The 21,925-nt window shown below is 44.4% G+C and overlaps 1 protein-coding gene across 1 annotated transcript in view; it reads right to left on the minus strand.

The window, feature by feature from the left end:
• The window catches only part of LOC8027738 (sodium-coupled monocarboxylate transporter 2), a 67,504-nt gene that overhangs the window by 26,312 nt on the left and 19,267 nt on the right, over positions 1–21,925 (minus strand). Inside the window, exons 3-10 of the mRNA XM_029983390.4 lie at positions 18,193–18,244; positions 11,519–11,586; positions 9,527–9,687; positions 8,270–8,410; positions 5,623–5,752; positions 3,702–3,790; positions 626–735; positions 454–521 (exon numbers count right to left, since the gene is read on the minus strand). Of these exons, the coding sequence (XP_029839250.2) occupies positions 454–521; positions 626–735; positions 3,702–3,790; positions 5,623–5,752; positions 8,270–8,410; positions 9,527–9,687; positions 11,519–11,586; positions 18,193–18,244 (819 nt within the window). The remainder of the gene's footprint in view (positions 1–453; positions 522–625; positions 736–3,701; positions 3,791–5,622; positions 5,753–8,269; positions 8,411–9,526; positions 9,688–11,518; positions 11,587–18,192; positions 18,245–21,925) is intronic.

Here is a 21,925-nt window from a genome sequence, read left to right on the forward strand (position 1 = left end):
AAAGAGGTAGCGCCATCTATCAATACGAGCGCCAAACACACCCCGCAACTCGACTCGGTCGTTTGCGCTGCCGCCCGCCGTTGATCCTGGTAAGTTTCTTGGCCCTATTTTTTACAGAAAGAGAACTACGCTTTGTAATTTTACAAGGATAAATTGACCTGGGAAATACACCTTTTGACGAAGAGTTTAGATTGCTACTTGTAGACGCCGATTTTTACGGTTCAATTTAGATAGGTCTTGGCGACTTGGGACACCGTATATATTTTTATTCCACACTGTAATACGCCCCCGTGCCCTGAAAATCAATGATGAACAAATCACGTAGTTTTGCCATTTTTTTAGGTTGCCCAGGCTCTCTATGTATTTCTTCTTAATCATTATGAAAGCGATTTAAAAAAGAGGAGCTTAGTTCTTTTACGCGCTAAACGATCAAACATTGAAAGCTAAACTTACTCTCACTGCAGAACCCAGGTACGGAACAAGAACCGCCAAAATTGTCATCAAAGTGCCAAATGCGAATGCTGCAACATAAAAAAAAAATACAAATTAAAAGAGATTGCCAAGGACATGGCATGCTGAGGTGAATGTGGGTGCGACTCGCACAGTGAAGGATTGTTGCTCTTACCTAAGGCTTTTGTGGTTATGTTAGCGTATTTTTCATTGATGTGAACGTACGGCGTCAAGATGTCGACATAGCAAGTGGCAGCCAGCGAGTTAATAACAGAGGACACGGTGCTGCAAGTGTAGAAACAGTTAAGGGCACCCTCAGGAGTGCTGTCTTGATACTGGTAAAGCGAAAGCACTCCTGAAAATAGTTCGCTTCTATCAGCAATCAATAACTACATGAGAGAAAAAAAAAAAAAGAAAAATCTTGCGCGTAACCAACACGATTGAGTTGATGTTTATCGTTGAGCGAGATATCCTGAAATCGGACAAGTTATAAAATCACAAGAAAAAAGCAAAAAAACAATGCTACAGTTGCCTTGTAGCTATTGACAACTCGAGCAACGCTGGGCATAGACTATTGTGACCACGCTTCTTGCCTCATAAATTACCCAATCTTATATATAGATATACAACTATAACAGTCGCGATCATAAACACAGTTGGTAGTTTCTTTCTTTTTTTTTTGCAGTTTTAGTTTTTAAAAGTAAGTCGTCGACAACGTGCGGTATACTCTCATACGAACATCCGAAGACGTTCATAGTCCCCCCAGCACTCTTGAGAGTTCGAAAAGGCGGGGTTGTCCGCAGTATTTGAGACTGCTGCTTCAGCCGTTGGCTGAAGCAGCAGTCTCAAAATTTGCCGGACTACCGTTAAGGTACGCTGGTGATTTTTTGAGCAACTCCACCTTACTATATTTTCGAAATCATCTTTTACTCTTTCCGGTATGCTTTTTAGTATCGCGAAATTCAAACTGGTTATTGTGAAATCGGCAAATGAAAATGACGCCAAAACCAAGATTCGAATATACCCGCGCTTTTCATTGCCGTGACGTCACGGGATGGCAGGCTTGGGGTTCGAGCGGGCTGTCTATAAAGGAACTAGTTCCTTTATAGACAACCCGCTCGCTATAGGCAGCTGGAGCGACCTTCCAAAGCATTCATTTGACACAATAAAACTGCTTGTAATCAGTTGGGAACAAATTCTACAGCCCAAAATGTGAACCCCTGCCTTCCCATGACGTCACTTTTTCAATGTTGCCATTAGAGCTTTTCACTTTGAAAGACACAATGAGGACCAAAATTGTAAATTTTATAACTTCGCGAAAAAAAGTTATTTTGGCCAAATATTTGTGTTACTATTTCAGCGATGTTTGTTGGTGTGTTTAGAAAGTTTTTTCAGGCAAATTAAGAAAACGCCGGAGTACCCCTTTAAGGCACGGAGTTACGCCGCTCATGCATCGTGCAAAAGACAGGACCTGTGGACACGATGAGAGAATTATCTGCGAACACGCCTCGCGACATTTTGAAATCACGTTTGCTTCACACACATCTGTGCTTCCAACATGTCTGCAGACAGACTTCTGCATGACTAACACCGTTTCCTACTTCGGCTAGGTGGCGCAAGCTACTTCCGGTTACAAAAGGTATGGCCATTAACATCCACCCATTCGTCCATCCATGTCACGGGACCTGCACACACGAGGAAGGTACACGCACCAGACAGTGTCTGCATACCGTCTTTTGTGTGACGCATCTTTAGCGGTGTAGCCGCGGCTTTAGAAGAAAAAACATTTACGCTTATTCATAAGATATGTTTCACGTCTTCTGTCTCGAGTCCACGGGTCCTGCTTGCATCACTCTACTACAATGTCCGTGCGTATGACCTCTCACGAAGCGTTCGAAAAGTGAGTCGCCGCAATGTATACGAGAAAAAATCGGCGAATGAACGAGTCCTGAATTAGTACGCTTAGATATGCAGGATGTTTCACGAAATGTGGAGAAATCCGATATTGCTAAAACTACGTATCTCACCAAAAAAGAAAGGCTTTTGTCGTTTTCGTCCGAGGCAAGGGGACTATTTAGGAAAAATAATAAATTTCTGGATAATTAAGTTGTTAACTATTTTTGCGTAATTAACTTTTTTCAATATTCAGCTTACGGGCATGGTTTCAATCACACTTTTGCTGAGAATCATCGAAAAACACTAAATACACAAATCGCAGAACGATAAAAGGCAAGCGCGGTATTTTACGGATTTCTGAAAAACCGCACAATTTCGACGGGCTTTTAAGTTTCGGTTTGCAATCGGAGCGCTTCTCGGCACCGATACCACCGTACCCCGGGGAGAAATAGTGCAACCAACCTGGGCTGCGCTGTTCTCGCGCAACGCAGCAGAGGCTGGTTGCACTCTTTCTCCACGGGGTGCGGTGCAGTCGGTGCCGAGAAGTGCTCCGATTGCAAACCGAAACTTACATACCCGTCGAAGTTGTGCGATTTTTCATAAAGACGTAAAATGTTGCGCATGCTTTCTACCGCTCTGCAATTTATTGATTTAAACCATGGCCGTAAACATAATACTAGAAAAGTTAATTACGCAAAAATATTAACAACTTAATTATCCCAAACTTGAATAATTTTCCTAAATGGGACCCTGGCCTAGGACCAAAACGACACAAGCCTTTTTTCGTGGCGAAGAGCAGTTTTCGCAATATCGAATTTGTCCTTTTGTGGTGAAACGCCCTGTATATATAAAAAAGTGGTCTCGGGATGAGAGACAGAGACTTTATCTCTGGTCTAAATGCACTGCGGGACTCATCGTTCGCCGATCTTCCTCCCTAAATGCACTGCAGAAAAGTATATATCCGCCAGGGTACTTGTTAAGAGCATTTCTTGGTAAAGACGGCATTCGGGGGCAGAATTTACGAATCAGTGAATCGATGCATCCCTACTTTTCTATATTTCTTGTAGACTGTATTCAAAAATCTAGAACACAGTAAATGAATATTCGGGCAGATTTGTCAAAACATGCTACACTGCATATCTGACCGCTGAAATGTGTAACTTCCACAATCAGCGCGGCATAAATGTTGAACGGAACTCTTATGATACAACAGGTGTCGTGAATAACAATTATTTCTGACTTCTGACGGCGTCCTGTGCGCATGAATTGTGATTACACCATTACAATGCGGATTTAAAACTCTCTTTATTGTACCATTAAGTATATAGAAAAGCAAAAAGGGTGGGGACATATACCTTAGAGTGGCGCTGACGACGCCAGTCAGAAAGAACCCGGAAAATCCAGGGAAACCAGCCAAGCTTGTGTCCACGTAGTATGGGACCAACTGCGAAATGGGTAATGAGTTAAGTAATCTTAATTTTTCGTATCTTGTTCATTTAATCCTGTAGTTTACTTTTTTTTAAAACAGTGACATAACTCCAGCTACAACAGAAAAAAAACTGCGTGCGTGTATCATGCAGAAGATAGTTTTATTTCTTGTACAGCAGCCACAAATACGTAGCTTTCTCTCGCTGAGTGTTTTTATGTGACTGTCTTTGTTCACTAAAAAAAAAAAATTATGTAGAAATTTTGACTAAACAATATCTGATTTAATCCGCAGTGTAAAATACCTGGTTCATATGGAATTCTAGCTTGTATTAGATTTAATTTTCAGAAAAAAAATGCTGCTGCCGAGACATACGGTATTTGTGGTTGCCACACAATGTTATTATCATTTAAACCATAATATTGACGAGTTTCTTTCTGTCAACCGATTGCTGGTGTTCGCTGCCACCAAAAGCGGGCTTTTTAAGGTGAACAGAAACCATATCATTGATGATATTAAAAGATATATGAACGACCTTTTCATGAGTAGCTATTGTCGAATAGACGGAGGCATTTACAACATGTCATAAACGATTATAGTCTAATGCAGTTCCTGCGAAAATGAGCAGAAAGCTTTGACACTCATAAAGCTCTCAGCACCATCATCGCACCAATTAATCGCAAGATCCATAGCCTAGAAGTAGTTCCTTTCTTTATAGAACTAATGGTATAATAAAAGACATCCAAGGCAACTCCTTTTCAATATTTCCCTTTTTAATAAACAAAATTATGGGGATCGGCATACATCACGAAAACTTGATTGTGTTTAGGGCGTGAAAGTTATCCACACTGTGCCATCTAAAGGAGCGAACCGTTCGCAGTGAAGTAAATATACGCGTAACATAAAAGCAACTTTCTGTATTGTTGGGGGGTAACTCACCCCAAAAATTAGGGAACGCGATTGTCAATCCCCAAGAACCACTGCCTTCAGAAACTTGCTAATAAGCGTTTCGGCAACACAAGGAACTTTCTAACGTCAAACGTATATAGTAACAAGCTGGAGCTATCTCAAAATCCGATCATAGGCCGCACAGACCAATGGCCGACTCCTTGGAGGATCGCTAAGGGCCTAAGGATCGAACACATTTTTTGGGGGGAAAGTCCGCCCAAGGTCGGCCTGCAATAAATTGCAGTACGCTCATCGTTTCTCAAAAGAGGGTGCTTCTCGCCTACGGGCAACTCCAGCGAAATCGACACCGCGCAGGAGCAACGCCGAGAAGCTCAAGAAAGGGGGTCGTGTCGACTCAGTCGTCTGCTATTTCTGCTTGGCTCTTGTAAGCAGCACAGAAGCACACATCGTTTCCAGTAAAAATTTGTATGCTTCCGACGTCTCATTCCTACGCACGAACTAGGAGAAGGTTTCTACCGTCGAAAAATCGCTTCGCTTTCATATGTGACACCGATTTTACGCTGCAGTGCAAGAAATTTATGCTGGTCAGCGTGCTGAACGACGAAAACGACCTCCTGTCATCTGCCATTTTGCCTGAACAGCGTGGAGTCGCGAGTAGCCTCTGACAGTTGAGGTGAACTCAGGAGTGACAAAATCCCGAGCGTACTCTTATCGCTCCAGAGCTACTGAGAGTGCGGCACTGAGCGATAAGAACGCTGAAGAGCGAATCACAAAGCAAGAAGCGTCAACGTCAGAAGCCGCACCCTACTTGTTTTAAGTTGCAAGTAACTGTACCCTCCAAATCGTTCTCAATCCGGCAAGCTTCGCTGCTTATTACACCTCCATGTGTTTTGTTTGAAATGGTATTGACGTAAGAGAATATAAAGGCAAATAGGGGACACCTGTTCGATCTTCCGTATGGCCCCGGAAAGCAAGGGGTCGCAGTCTCGGTACCAGAAGACCAGAGCCATTGCCACTGAGCCCAGGAAGAAGAAGGAGGTCACCAGCAGGAGGGTGCTTATGAGCACGGTCCTGCAAGTAGTGTAAAAAAAAAAAAAAAAAAAAAAAAACATGCAACTAATAAGCAAGAAAAAAAAAAAAAAGATTGTAGGGCCAAGCGTGTTCCGATTGTGTTGACATTTGAAACGTTCTTGGTTGAGCTCTAATGACCTCCAGGCCTTCGTTGTCGAGCTGTGCCTCCAGCAGGTGTCTGCACTCCTCTCCACTCAATTGACTCCACCCAATTGTATTCTGCCCGTCAGTCTCCTCGCTGAATTTAGCGGGGAACCTAATTTGTGCATAGGTCACGTGACAAAGTCATGTGACATCATTTTTTGCACTAAATTCAGCGAAAGCGGGTAAGCTGAATTGGCGTTGGGGTCACGTGACGTCAATTTTTCCTCTAAATCTACCTGGAAAACTGAATTTTTGTGATGGTCACGTTACACGAGGTCATGTGACGCCATTTTTCTCGCTAAATTTAGCGGGGAAATCGAATTGGTGTTGAAGTCATGTGAGGTCAATTTTCCTACTAAATCTAGCGGTGAAACTGAAGTCCTGTGACGTCACAGCCCACGGCCTTCACGAAACGCAGCTTTACAAAATTCGGAGCATTTAGCCAAACAATATTTCACATTTCAAAAGAAAAAGGACTTGGTGAATTAGAAAGAATAACAACATGACAGTACAAGTTTAGACGGTGAGAACGTTGATGGAATTGGCGCATCACTACAAAATAAGCACGGGTGTTTATTTTTAAAGCGCTGCTCTTAGGCACCCGTTTCCGGGTTTCGCGGCGTCGCCGTCCGCCTCGACGTTGCCGTCGGCGTAACGGCCCTATGCGGGAAATCGAATTGGTAAAGAGGTCACGTGACGTCAATTTTGCCGCTAAAACTAGTGGAGAAACTAAATTTGCTCATGGGTGACGTGTCACGAAGTCATGTGACGTCATTTTCCCGCTACATTATAGCAGGAAAACTGAGTTGGTGTTGAGGTCACGTGACGTCAATTTCCCCGCTGAAATTAGCTGGGAAACCTAACCGGCTAAATTTAGCCGGGAAATTTTCCAAGCTACATTTAGCGGGTAAAATTTTCTCACTATGTTTAGCGGGTTGAGGAGGATGAACGGATGGTACGGAGGGGCATAAACTCCCCTTCGTACCCTCCCATCCTCCTCCTCAAGAGCTGCGCTCTAATTTTTGCAATACGGAGATTTGTAAACCGCTCATATTTTTTATAGCGTGAAAGTTCGAGGTTTCTTCTTGATGCTTGTGATTGTTGGTAATGTCGACTGGTACTTGTACCCTTGAGAGAAGTTAATAATTTCTAGGCTCAAGCCAATCCCGGTTTGTTAAAAGACGTCTTCGCATACGTATCTTGTTTTATCAAAAATCAACTTGGTAAAGCTCTATTAATTTCTGTTCAAGCCAAACAAAATGAGGGAATTAAGGCGAGCTCCTGGTTGGGCAAACTAATCAAGCCGCATAGATTCCAAACTACGCCAACTTTGTACGTGTTTTTTTTAATGTAGGATTAGGATTTTAGTGACTAGATGAAGCACTTGACAACGTTGATAAGAAAAAGCCATTGATAAGTTTACACCTATTCAGGCCGCCTTAACTTTCGCTATCGTCCGCGTCTCAACCGATATAATAAATAAAAGCGATTGTTTAGAACACGCGGTATTGCCGCTTGCTTTCTTTCAGTTGTTACCATTATTATGATTGTACATTTCGGCAAGTCATTTTATTATTTGATGTTTTACGTTTTTATTTCCTTGAGCCGGTTATTAGAGAGACGCATACTTACTAACCGACCGTTGTTTGTTTGCTCGTGTTTGGACAAATGTTCGGTTTACAAAATGCTGTATGGCCTTCACAGCAGAAAGTGTAATTATCTTATGTGTGCTTTTAAACAACGGTAACCTAGTCAGCACCACTGGAAGTCTATTGTACGGTGGAAGATTAAAGAGGTGCCTGAACGGCACTTCCCCGCCTTCGAACACTGGTGTCCATGTTTCGCTCAAATTTCTGACCAACGCCGTGAGACGGTGCAGCATGTCTAGCGTAGTAGGAGGCCTATATACGAGAGCCAATCGAGGGGCGTTCTTCATCCGGGCACACGTTTTCAATGTCTCAAGGTGTACGACTGCGCCTGCGCGAAGTGTCCTAAGCTGATAGTGGCACTGCCGGGAGATGAGTGAAGTTAAACCTTTACTGTGTTGGCTGGCCTCGTTTGGACGCCCCTTCGTTCTTTGTTCCTCCACCGTGGGCAGCGCTGTAGGCGAGAAATTGTTGCTAGTGCAGCACCACTGCTAGCCGTGCATAACAGTGCCGTGCGCGTGCATACACACGAACATACATCGGATAAGGTGCTCAACCAGACTGAAACGGGCGGGGCTGGGAATCGAGTTCTAGATCCCTCGATCCTGCAGCGCGAGCTTTCGCTCCACGTGCTCCGAGCTGATGTTCGTCAACACACTTGGAGAGCGATTCGCCTTTTCCCTATGAACCGAGGATAACAGAAAGCACAGTAAATCACGTGGCTCACCTCTGGGCGTCAGCGACGGACCTAGCTGCGGCGTAGCGTTGAATGACCATCTGATCCATGCCCATGCGATAGGTGTGGCCAGCGATCAGGCCAATCACGTTGGCCCAGACGTTCTCGTCATTGGTCAGGTCGAAGCTGGCTCTGCAAATCGAAACCTCCTTAACTGCTCTGTTCTCGCAAATACTAAAATACAGGGATTAGCAGCATTTCAAATACCCTCCAAACTGCTGATCTGTGCAAACTGCTAGAAAGTATTGTACGAGTTTGGAGGGATCATCAGGTTTATGATAGCTCATTTTTCTTTATAATATTAAATGACTACAGTCGCTCACAGAATGATAGTAGCAGAAAGGAGCTTCAGTTGCCCCGCCTAGAGCGAGCAAATCACCTTTGATAGCGCTTCGTGGTCTCGTAAGCTTTGAGCGTGCACATGCAGGCAAGGCACTTTCAAAGTCAACGAGCACGTGCTTGAATCTGGGCATTCGAAACAGGTGCCCTGTTTTTAACCTGTCAGTGACTATGGGAAAGGAGCACCCCATAGGCGTCGCCTCCGTCACCTATTTTTTGTAGAGAGCCTAGATTGTAGAGAGGGTCCAACGCAAACCATGTGGAGCATTTACAGTTTAATGGCGGACGCCTCCATCGGAGATCAGTCGCCAGTGCGCATGCGCTGCGTTATCGCGTGGCTAGGAGGAGAACAGTCAGAAGGGCGGAGACGCTCGTGAATGACCAACGCGTTCGTCACCTGTAGCTCGTATTGCAAACGGGGCCTATAAATCACGTGACACCGATCGAGCAGGCGGAACTTCTCTGCAATACAGGCTCTCTAATTGTTCGCTGCCACCGAGCGGTTGTCGCCGCTTACTTGTCGGGAAGCAATTGTGACGAATTGAGCGGGACTAGTGTCTGTCATTACTACGACGCGATTTAAGGTTCTTACGAATTGCGCGAGCTTTTTCACCTGGGTCATTAAAACCAAATCCGCTGCACAGGTTGAGCGAAACTACAATACAAACAATGAAAATTTTTCTGGCTTAGACATCCTGTCAAATGGAACATCATTTAATGTCTGAGCTACTGTGGAGCGCGAAACTCTTCAACTAAATTAAGAGCATCTATTGTTTGCTACTCGTAATCTTGACAGAATAATGTCCCATCATTTTGATACCTCTCGAAGTAGATATTCGGGTTAATTAACCAAATTTGATCATTATTTTCGGCCCGCGTTAGAAAGTTTTTTTTTCTTTTTTAACCTACTGAAAGAGGTACGGCCTTAAATTGATGTCGGTGATAGGACGAAGATTGAGGCCTTCTTGGAAGGTCGAATCGTAGGCGATCTTGATGAGGATCGTCAGTGGACAGACGAGGATGAGGATGCCTTGCAGAGTGTCCGTCCAGACAACGCCTCGGAGGCCGCCCTGGAAGATAGTGGGACACAACTCTGTTTTAGTGATTGAACAAACCAGTGACTATACGGAACGCAAGTTCGTCTGCTTTTCGTGCAGGGGTTGCAGTGACGTCTGAGAGACGCCGAGCTCCGATTGGCTCTGACTCCATTATCGGAACCTTTGTGCAAGAAACCGACGAACTTGTGCCCCGCATACACAAAAGACATTGCTTTCCGCTGCAGGTATCTCTAGCACAAGGTTCAAGCGTTTTGGGTACGTTTCGGACACGTCCAAATTCAGTGTTTGCGGGACAGCCATGACTGGACTGTCTCAAAAGGAAGAAGCACGTCTCAGACAGTCTCTGCAGACTGCCTCTTGTACGATGTATTATAGCGGTATGACCGCGACTTGAGGAACACAGGGGCGATGCTCATTATGTTTACGCTTTCGGCTTCGTGATTGGTTATTCGTTTCTCCTTTGTCGGCCAATGATACTCTCTCACAGGCTACGGAGCGGCAAGAGGTTAACTGAGACTCGCCTCGTCTGGCCCATTCTTACGCTGGCAGTTACCACGGACCTTTTCAATATTATCGCCTTCTGTGGGCAGCCATCTCTGTCTATAGACAAAGATGGCTGCCCACAGAACGCCTTCTCCAGCCCAGTATACTGGGCTGGGGAAGGCGTTCTGAGCACGCGCCGTAGGTCTGGTTGTGCGGTGTTATCAGACGCTGCTGCGTGCGTCCACAGCTCAGTAACTCGGCATTTTTGACCCGTTTGATATAGAGCTGGAAAACGTCTATAGAGATGTCGCGAATCAGCCGAAGCTCTACTTCGGGCCAGGTTTGACGTCATCGAACGTTTACCACTAAGTTCGACGAAAGTTCGATTAAGTTCGTTCACCATATTCCGAACGCGCCTAAATTGAAAACAGTTATTGTTTTACGTGAAAGAATAAACAAAATGATTAAACTTTTATGTGCTTTTCTCTATAGTACGTAAACGTATAAAAGGAACTACCGCATAAAATATTTTTTTTTCCCGAAAGTTTCAATTTTTCTTTTTGCTAGGGTAGTGTAAACATTGTTGAAAAGTCTAACTCTTTTTTTTTTCTCAAGCTTTACCAAAACTTTGAAGACTCGCCGAACCAGTCGGCCATTACATTCGACAAAATGTCGGCGAACCTTCGAACGAAAACATTTTGTTGAGCTTAAGGTTTCACAAAAGTCCACGGCAGCCCCACCGCGGTCATGGTCATATATGATTCAAAACGATCGATACATTGACTGTCGATACTATCGATAGCTTTTCCAAAACAATCGGTAGTGTCCCAGAACTATCAATGGTCGACTATCGACAGTACTATCGATAGTTTTTCGATAGTCGACTGTCGATAGTACTATCGATAGTTTTGCACCGCTAGTTTGTAGTAGTACTCGCGTGCGGAGCGAACACAGTTGCCGCACCGCCGCTCGCCTCCCTTCCTCCTCTCTTCGCCCAAACTCCGTCTTCGTCATCACTGAAAGCTGAACCAAAGTGGGGATGGTAAGTGCTTGGGGCTAGTTGGTGTCCCATTTGAAAAAAAAAAGAATCGAGAAAAAGAGGAGAGGGAGCGACGCAATTTACTAGTGTCGCAAAACTAGTAAACCGTCGACCGTACTATCGACAGTTTTCCGATGGTCGATTAACGATAATTTTCCGATAGTCGACTATCGATAGTACTATCCATAGCTTTTCGATAGTCGACTATTGATAGTTCTATCGATAGTTTTTTGATAGTCGACGATCGATACTACAATCGATAGTTTTGCACCACTAACGACATAGCAATGGTCTTCGGTGCAAATCAAGGCTTAAACTCACCAGCGCGGTGTAGAAGGTACCAGTGATTCCAATTGCCACGATGCTCCATACCAAGGGCACGTGGAAGGCTGAAATATGAAGAATTCATTATTTATTTAACTACTTACAATATTGACAGCCTTTCTGGGCTGTCTCGAAATCGCTCAATGCAGAAAAAAAAAAAAAGAAACAGAAACAAGATTCATTGAACTTTTAATGACCACAGTAGAACAACCAATTGAGCGCTATTACGGTTAAACAGAATCGTACACAAAATGATAACACCAATACCCCCCTTTTAAATAAAAATAACACTTGTTTGAAAAGAAATGAAAAAAAAAAACATTCTGGAACCTTTTTAATAATTACTTGCAACAAAAAGGCACCGTCAACATTTCTTTCATTCCATGTTTGTTCTTACTAAGGAGGACACTTGCAGTTTCTTATAGTGCAGTTTGTTCTCAAATCAGCTGCGGAGCCTATCTAACTAATATGCTCAGTTTTTTCCAGTAAAACTTCAGATATCTGCAGCATTCATTTGAAGTGCCTTTAAAAAATACAAAATGAAAACAACGGAGCTCTGAAGTTAGTTTGCTCACGCACTTACACATAGTAAAAAGAAAAAGTAATCAATGGTGCATAAATTTAAAAAGTATATATATGATATCAATAATACGTTAATAGTAGTTCAAATTCCGCACCAGAGGGCAGTTTAAACCAGATTAGCGGGAACCAGCAAGTGATGTAATGAAGGGTTACTATTGCTTATGCTAATTCTTGATATTATGATGAGATTAATATAGTTCCCAATCACACATCAAGTGAAGCTGTGTCACGTGACAATATACTTACACCGATTGACTACCAGCTCTCGCTCTGCCAAAAAAAAAAAAAATCCAACCCGTACTTGCGCGTTTTGCACTGATCTTTGATCGCGACTGTACATTGGTTGTGTTTTTTTCTTAACCCGAGGGGTGATACTGGTAACGCAATCTAGATGAAGTACAGTACCGGCATCATTTAGTAATTTGCCACATCACATTAACTTTCGCTGCCAAGACATATTTATAAAGACCTTTTCGAGCTCGCGTTTTCTCGTTCATGAACTGACTGTGCCGGACTCCGTCAAAAGGCACGTCAAACAAAAAGTCCCAGAAATAATTTACAAGTTTTTTTTTTTGCTTCTTTTTTACCGCAAAGATAAACTACGCATCGCCGAAAGCTCATTCTCCGCCCAAAATGTATCGCTAGTGGTACAAACCAGATGCCCTAGTTTCATAACTAACTGCTATTTTATTCAAAAGTTACAAGTGATTTCTTAGATTTTAAATGGGAAAATAGCAGCCGACAGAGCTCTCGAGTACATGAGGCTAAATCCCGCCAGCTATCCCAAGAACCAGTGTTGTACAGTACGGCCCTCACAGGAACGACGGTCCCGGAGCATGTTCCTTCTTGGGAGGAACGAAGGAACGCCTTACCGTCTTGCGTCGGTGTAATTGAAACGGAAACGTGGAACATTTTCGAGGAAGCAGCAGAAGGAACGGCGTTCTTTTTTTTCCGTGTCCTATTTCTGTACTGTCACCCAAATTTAGTAGGCATTTAGGTGTTTAATGCGAAAGCATTAACTGCCCCATGGAGCGAACCGACGTCATCAGCTTTTGAGGCCGAGCCAAATGGCCCCTTCCCCTATCCCAATGGAGCGAAGCCTGTCGTCTGTAGCAGAAATCTCATGACTGAATTCCCATTGCCTGGTGCACGTCATAGTTTCAAGGAACGAGGCTCCCATTGGCGCTCGCGTGGCGTAGTTCCAAGCCACGCCACCAGAGAATCCTTCTGCATGCCGGCGCAGCGCACGCATCGGCCCGGCCGCCGGTAAGAGGGAACAGAGCCTGCACGGGAAAACTCCGGAGATGTTGCTCGGTCGAGCTCAGCGCGGCGCGGTCACTTCACGAGAGCCCGCGCTCGGCCGTCGGCCGCTACCACGGCAGTAGCGAAACGTGGCTTGTCCACGCCAGTACGTCGCAGACAAACTAAGAGAGCGGAAGAACGAGCGGAAGAACGAGCGGAAGAACGAGCGGAAGAACGACATTCCTGCTTTCGCATTCACAACTCCTGAGAAGTGCTTAGGTGTCCTCGGAGATTTTTTATCCTCTACTATTTCAACCTCCGACTTCCGGCGAAGGGGAACTGTTTGAAAGACAGTCGAGAACAAGGAACTAGAACATATGTGATCGTGACGCACAGGACATATTGTTGGACGTGGGTATTTTCGCTCCCTTGCTTCATTTTATCGGTGGATTATTCGGCACAATATTTTATACGAATATGTAAAAATAAGACGCGTTCCACTCTCAGAAGTGTAAAAAAAAAACAAAAAAAAAACTCGTACCAAAACTGAAAAAAAAAAACAAGGAACGTTTGGTTTAAAAAGAAAACAAACAAACATTACTTTTGAATGGAATAACGGTTAGTTCTAAGACCTTTACATGGGTTTCGCACCACTAGCGTTACATTTTGGCGCAGGATGAGCTATGGGGCTGCGTAGTTTAGTTTAGCAGTAAAACAAAACCCTGTAATTGTGTTCTTTTGGAGTGGGAGACACGCTGTACAATGTCTGTACTGACGGCCCTTCGGTGACTCTCACTGCTGTGTAAGATAAAGAAAGGTTTTCGTTTTGTTTTTCGCCTCGCCTTCTATTATGAATACGTACGTGAATTCCGCGTCCATTTACCTGCGATATCCAGGAACCGCTGAACCATTTTGGAAAAGAATATTTGAAATTGTCATTATTAACGTGAAAAAGAGTATAGTAAGCTGCAATAACAATCTCCAAAGAGTATTTTCAAAGGTAAACTGATTATCATTGCTAAGATTTTTATGAAAAAAAAAAAAGATAAACACGTTAAGCAAGAAAAAAAGAAACCTACCAGGTGGCTTCTTTTTTTTTTTTTTTTTTTGTAAGGAAAGTGTGGAAAGAGCAATTCGTGTAACGGCAAGATTTTGGGCGCTCACGGGCGAATCAGAAAATACTGCAAAAATTTAGGCGCATTTGGTTGAGCGTGTAGGGAACAGCTCTACAAACATTTCCAGGAATAAAGTGCAATCAACCATCAATTTCATATTTTCGCGCACATCTTCACAGAGGTGGCAGTAATGCAATTACTGTAAAGTAATTACAGTGGTTTATTACCTTTGACAGTGTTTAGTAATGTAATCATTACTTTTTCGGTTAGGTAACTTAGTAATGTAATAAAGTACTCTGTGGAAGTAATTTCAATTAAATGTTGGAATTACTTTTTAGCTTCAAGCATATTTTGAACACTGCAAAACTGAAGGGCACCTTAGGAGCTAATACATTTCTGGGCAAAGAGTTAAAAAAAAGAAAGTGAAAAAAAGGAGATGAAAGAACTGCGTTAGATGATTCATGGAGGGACGCATCTCGAAGACCACAAGCATTTTGAGAAGTGTACAATAGCTTGATTGCGAGCGCTCGGACACACTCTGGTAGTGTACTTCAGAGGTAAAAGATAATAAAATATAAAACTGAACAGGAACTTAATGCAAGACGGAAATGACTAAATCTTGTTCTTTCGCTCCTGAGATCATCATGGTAAGCAGACTTGTGGCAAGGCTCTGCCTAGTCATGTGGATTGTACAGGCCAGAGACGCATGCAGCATTCCGCAGATGCTACTTTACCCTAGGCACACACATTTTGACAGTGCCGGGGTTTCTCGAAAAGGCTTCATGTCGAAAAAAAACAAGGTGATTGCCCCTTTGTGATCAAAAGTTACAAACTTGCGACGAATTCCGGATGCAAAGGTTGACACAATCAATCTAGAGCTAGAAGGCATCTTTGATTGTGCAAGGGTGTGATAAAATCGAACAGGCCTCGGGACAGCTGGGCACTAGCCCTGGAGCGGGTTGTTAATGCGAATGCATTAACTGTCCCATGGAGCGAGCCGACGTCATCAGCCGCGCCTAACAGCTGATCAATTCCATAAACCGCGATCTCAGGCATCCCAGCTTTGAAATCACGCAAAAAGCCACGCAAAGGTTTAGTGATATGAAGCCTATGCGCGTCAGTTTCAGTTAGCGCCACCCCATGGCGCTGCGTGCCCGCGCCGGAGCAGAAACGGCCGAGGCGCCGAGAGCGCCGAGAAGATCAGAAGCGGCCGCGGCGCGAAGAACGGCATTCATGCTTTCGCATTCACAACTCATAAGTGCTTAGGTGTACTTCGAGCCTTTTTTCCGGGATACTACACCCACAGGTCTCGTATTTTCTTCACTGATCAGGATGTTCAAGAGGGGATAAGTTGAGGGCAGGACGAGTTCAAAAGAAAAAAAAGAGTTTCATAATTGTGGAACTACTGCCAAGCGTTTGCCAGAAGGATCTTTTTATATTGCTAGTTGCAAGGGAAGGAGGAGGAAGGTGTTATCTTTCTTTTTCTTTATTTCGTGGATATATGCCGGAGAAGGGAAACAAAGCAAGCAGCCGTTTTGTATACCGGCTGCTTGTAGTTTTCTATATATACTGTAAATAAAATTATTCGTAGAAAGAAACGATTGCTTCTGTTTGTGTAGCGAAATTAAAAAGGTATTTGAATGTAATTTTTTTGCTTTTTAAGTAAGTTGTAATTGTAATTAATTACCTTTCTGTCCTGGTAATTTGTAATGTAATTTAATTATGTTTTAACCGTTTCAAGCACAGTAATTAGTAACGCAATTTGATTCTAAACTTAAAGTAATTTCGCCAGATCTGCCTTTTAATCAATCTAGGAACACGGGAGACTGCTGGATGTTAGTTGCTCTGAAACATAAGGCCTATGCATGGAAAGGGCGAGAGTTTTCTATCTTGACCAAGGCTGGAGTGCGTGTGCTATATTTTTCTTCCATTGAAAGTTATTACGTGTGACATTGCGTTAATCGACCTGTACATGAATTTCATTGCCTGTTAGCCACTTTAATTAAAAGTTGCTCCTAAGGACGGATGAGTCGGAATCATTTTTTTCCCTCTTGACTGTGGAGACCTAGGACTGGCTTGTTCATTTCTGCGACAACTGGTTACTGGGCTGTTTTTCTTTAGAAATAGGACACATCATTCTCTGCTAGCTCTTGATCAAACAAGACTCATGTCACATCGACCATTTACGACAGTTACATCTATGGGCGTTGATCCATGCAGGCTTTGTGCTTTGGGGAATTACTTGCGGATGTGTTTATTTGTTTTCTCAATATTTGTTCAGCGCTTTATGGAAACATTTTTCTGAAGCGTCAGTGGAAAACCTTTTTCCTCTCCCAAGTTATGGGTCAGCGTTTAGTGACACTGCAGGACAAAATGGTTTGCAACGTTTAAAAAACTCTTAAATCACGCAGCGCAAAGGCTTTTTTTATAATGATATAGTGTAACATAATAACCCTCAAACGATGCCTTTAGGAGGGATGATTTTCGTGCCATGGTCAATCAACTATCGACCATGCAACAAACCTGACACTACACAACATTGCTTTATTTGCAGCAATGTTGCAGTCGTTGGGGGCCTGTTCTTGAACGAACTGCGAAAAGGACATCAATTTCACAAGATACGTCATGATTTCTTCCTGTTGAACTATGTGAACTTCTTTTTAACGAGTTATTCCTGCTTCTACGTTTGTATAGGCTGTGGAAATGCCGCAGAATATATAATAAGGCTGAACAACCACATTCAATGTCTCCTGTTTTATAAAAATTCCCAAATTAAAGAGCGTGTCTAACCTATCCCTCTTTCAAAACATATGTTAATTTCTATAAGTAGAGCCAGTTCGCGAAGCAGTGTATGATACGTTTCCTGCCATGTTAATAGTTTTAATTCCTGGTGAGACGACAATGAAGTTGAATCCGTTTGCTAAACTTTTGTGCTACAAGTTCATCCTTGTGTTTTCTTACTCTCTGATCCAGATATTGTTGAGTACGAGCGGTTTTGCACGTTTCATACCAAGAGAAGTGAGAGGTTTGATTTATGACAGTATTGAATTTACATGAATTGTAATAACGAGACGTTTGTGTTTTATTTGTGTATTAAAGCTATACGAAAAAGACGCCCCGCTAGCCCGAGGGTATAGACCATTCCAAATATCCCCATCTGCGCGCTTTTATATTTTTCTTCTGGGCTGTGTAACGCCTTCTGAGCATGCGCTGTTGCTCCGTTGTGCTCTACACTCTAAGAAATGCCCGCGCGTCTATTTACCCGCCAAGCACTCAAAGAGTCAATCTCTACAATCTACGAAATCAGCTCAGCGAATAATGAGGCGGAACATAGGTTTAGACCTAAAATGAAGTCTACGCTGCTGCATTACGCAATGTAAAGCGTCATGCTTGCATTACGTTATGTCACAGCGCGGACTTAATTTTGAGGTTAAACAGATGTTGCGCCTCATCATTCGATGAGCTGAATTCGTAGATCACAGAGATTGGCTCTTTGAGCGTTTTGCGGGTAAGTAGACGTGCAGGCATTTCTTAGAGTGTAGGGTATCAGAGAACTGAGCGAGATGTCTGTGGTTTCATATCCCTCTTATGAACACAGCGTTTGGTAAACACAACTGGCCGTGTTAGCAGAGCTTTCGTTACAACGTTTCGTATCGCGCTAGGCTTGGTAACGAGCCTAAAATAAGTTTTGTGTTAAAACGATACGCGAGAGGTAACCGATTGATCACTCACATGTCGCAATCGCCACTCCCGCAGCAAAGATGCTCACTGCTCCTTGTACTTGCTGTGAGAAAACAAAGAGCAACACATTGGGACAAATCCATTCAATTGTTTCAATTAAAAAAAGTTATGTCGTGAGCGTCGCACTTTTGTTTTTTAAACAGCTAGTCTAAATTGCGTTAAGTGGCTTTACATTCTGTAACACAACAATTGAATATGGCATTCACGCCATATAAAATTTACTTTCGAAGGACCTTGCGAAACTCTGTCATCTCTTTGGATAACTTTTGTTTCTGGTTTACGTGCATCAAGTTATTGAAGAAATATAACATAATATATGTTACAAATTATAGGTATTCCCCGCCACTATACAGTATAATCCCAAATTTTAAGTATTTTCGGCGTCGTAAATAACAATACAAATGGCGCACGGCTTCATTTTTAGAGCGCAGCTCTTAGGCGACCGTTTCCGGCTTGAGCGGCGTCGCCGTCGTCGTCGGCGTAACCGCGCGGTGTATTATGGGTAAATTTTCCCCGAGGAACCCGAGGTCCTCCCGAAGAACCTCGGGTTTCTTCGGGAAGACCTCGGATTCCTTCGGGAGGACCCCGGGAGGACCTCGGGTTCCTTCGGGAGGACCTCGGGAGAACCTCGGGTTCCTTCGGAAGGACATCGGGAAAACCTCGGGTTCCTTCGGGAGGACCTCGTGAGGACCTCGGGTTCCTTCTGGAGGACCTCGGGTACCTTCGGTGACATTGGGAAGGGGGATGACATGATCCCCCTTGAGGTCAAGTGACCACGTGACCCCTCCCCCCCCCCCCCCAGGGTCACGTGAACCCCCTACCCGATTTCACCGAAGGTACCCGCGGTCCTCCCGAAGGAACACGATGTCCTCACAAGGTCCTCCCGAAGGAACCCGAGGTTTTCCCGAGGTCCTCCCGAAGGAACCCGAGGTCCTCCCGAAGAAACCCGAGGTCCTCCCGAGGTCCTTCCGAAGAAATCCGAGGTCCTCCCGAGGTCCTCCCGAAGGAACCCGAGGCTCTCCCGATGTCCCCCCGAAGGAACCCGAGGTTTTTCTGGAGGACCTCGGGTTCTTCCGGGAAAATTTACCCATAATGCACCGCGCGGTTACGCCGACGGCGACGGCGACTCCGCTCAAGCCGGAAACGGAAACGGAAAGCAGTTTACAACTCCCTGTAACACCGAATTCGAGCGCAGCTCTTGAGGAGGAGGAGGGAAGTGTTCTGAGGGGAGGGTATACCCCTCCTCCCTCCTCCTCCCTTGTGATCCTGCCTGCTACTTCTCCCCTCCTCTCCTCATCCTGCTCCTCCACCTGGGGGGGGGGCACGTGACCTGGGGGGGTCACGTGACATGGTAGGTCACGTGACCTTGAGGGGGTGGTCACGTCACCTCCCAGAGAAATTTTTCCGCTAAATCTGGCGGAGAAAGGTTTCCGCTAGATTTAGTGGGGAAATTTTTCCGCTAAATTTAGTGGGGAAATTTTTCCGCTAGATTTAGCGGTGACATTTTCCGCTAGATTTAGCGGGAAGATTTTCCGCTAAATTTAGCGGGGAAATTTACTCATAATGCACCGCGCGGTTACGCCGACGGCGACGCCGCTCAAGCCGGAAACGGGCGCCTACGAGCTGCGCTCTAAAAATAAAAGAATGCGAATCCTGTTCACGCTTGCGTCCACGTCACGCACAAGTCGAAGGTATATCGCTACTTTCTCAGCAGAACGCAGCAGCGCGACGCCCTCACCAAAGCTAAAACCCGATCCACCTGTAATTACGATCGAAATCGAAAGTCCCACAAAATGTTTGCTGTAAATTCAAACGACTAGTTTTAAGTTGTAACCTTTCAGCGCATAATACCATGCTCACACAGATCAAGCTTCTGCGCGGACAGCATCAGCAGTTTTCTCCAGTGGAAACCCCAGCTGCTTTGGAGTCAGCTGGTTGCGGAAATTTACGCCGTCTGTAAACATCTCTACGACAGCCGAGTTGTTGGAAGTCATCGCAAACAAAAACTACAGGTTGCAGCGACCAGCATTTATGGATAAACGTTGGTAGCAACTGCACTCTCGCATTCCACCCATCCCTCCTAGCAGAAAGGCGCTAGTTTCGGTTTGAGATCGGTACCCTTTCTACAACATAGATGGCGGCAGCATCAGTCTTCTGCACTCGGTGGATTTGGCAAGTTCGTTTGTGGAGGTTTGACGCTAGTTCTCCGTGCGACACTCCGCAGGTGCGATGCATTCTGGGAGAGAACTCGAACGGTGACAGTGCTTGTGAAACGAACTCGCTATTCGTTTTCTTGTTGCTGCCAAGATGACAGACGTAGTTCTCGGTGCGATAACGCTCTACATTTCGCATATCCAGAGTTTCTGTATTTAGCGACATACGGTCGCAGGCTTGCGTATTCAGCATCGGCGGGTGGCCGTAGCGCCGGCTTTCCTGCACGGCCCTGGATGCTTCGCTCGTCACGTGACATAATTCAGCAAATAACGACGCTTTCCGCGTCGCCGCGCACGGAAAACAGAAAAGGAGGAGGAGGAGGAGGCGGAAGCTGGGGAACACACGCCAGGGCGCGTGCAATGCCGGCGGAGCGAACGTAGCGCTGGCTTCCCTGCAAGGCACTGGATGCTTTGCTGCTCGCGTGATCGATCTCGGCGAATAGCGGTGTGGCGGCTCGGAGAAAACAAATGCGCAACTCTGCTCTTCCTTCGGTGAAGTATGTCGAGGAACTCTACGCATAGCTAATTCCCTCAGTGTGCTTGTGTTTTTTCTTTTAAGTAGCGTCAAATGCGAATGAGTACGAGGCTCGTGTATCGAGTGACCCTTAAAAGCAAATGGCGGCGTAGCACTGAAATTAGCGTCCCTTGGAAGCGAATGGTGGAGGAGCATCCACTCGTGGCACGTGTCTTGCGCGTTGATACAGAATGGTTGCCGGTACTTTTAAGAAAGTACCGGCAACCAGGGGCTCTAGGGGCTCTACGCATATCGTCTATTGTAGTACATATTCTCTATTGATATTACCCAAATGCCAGTTAGAAATTCTGCTTGGCCGCATAAATGCGACACTTTTTTTAATTTCAAATGCTTGTGGTTTGAAAGGCGTACGTAATATCAAGGGAACAGAGGCATAACGCTAGTTTATTCGACAACAATTGACAGTTCTGGAAATTTGTTGTTCAGACCCAATACCACTTCGAGCATGAACTTGTTTTCTTTTTCTTTTTTGTAAAACATAATCTTCATTGTGCAATTGATTTCCAAAAAAAAAAGAAAGAACCACAACAACAACAGCAACAACAAGGAAGTGGATCGCGTTCGTTAAATAGATGATTTGAGAATTGCAGAACACACAACAACATTTCAAGCAACATGAGTTTTTTTCAGATAACGCACTGGGAGAAGATGCCGCCGTCTCTAGCGCAGCATTGCTCACAAATAACACTGGTGACCAAAGATAAATATTTTACATTTAAATGGCGGGCTACGCGTTTTAATGGTTAGGTCTGTTTCCCGAATGAGCTCTTTTCTCCAGGCTACTGTTCTTTTTAGCACTCTTTTACTTTCTTGAAGAAGAACAAGAAAAATCAGCGATCACTTATTCGTGCTGTGTAGCTTCTCTTTCTTTTTTTTTTCTTTCTTTTTTATTTTTGCATGGACCGCACGTGTTGTGGGAATTGAAGTTAAGAAACCAGTTTAGATTATTTTTTAATTGCAGCGCGCACTTTGTAAT

Source organism: Ixodes scapularis, unplaced genomic scaffold, assembly GCF_016920785.2.
Source record: "Ixodes scapularis isolate PalLabHiFi unplaced genomic scaffold, ASM1692078v2 PGA_scaffold5__190_contigs__length_132052651, whole genome shotgun sequence".
NCBI classification, from domain to species: Eukaryota; Metazoa; Arthropoda; class Arachnida; order Ixodida; family Ixodidae; genus Ixodes; species Ixodes scapularis.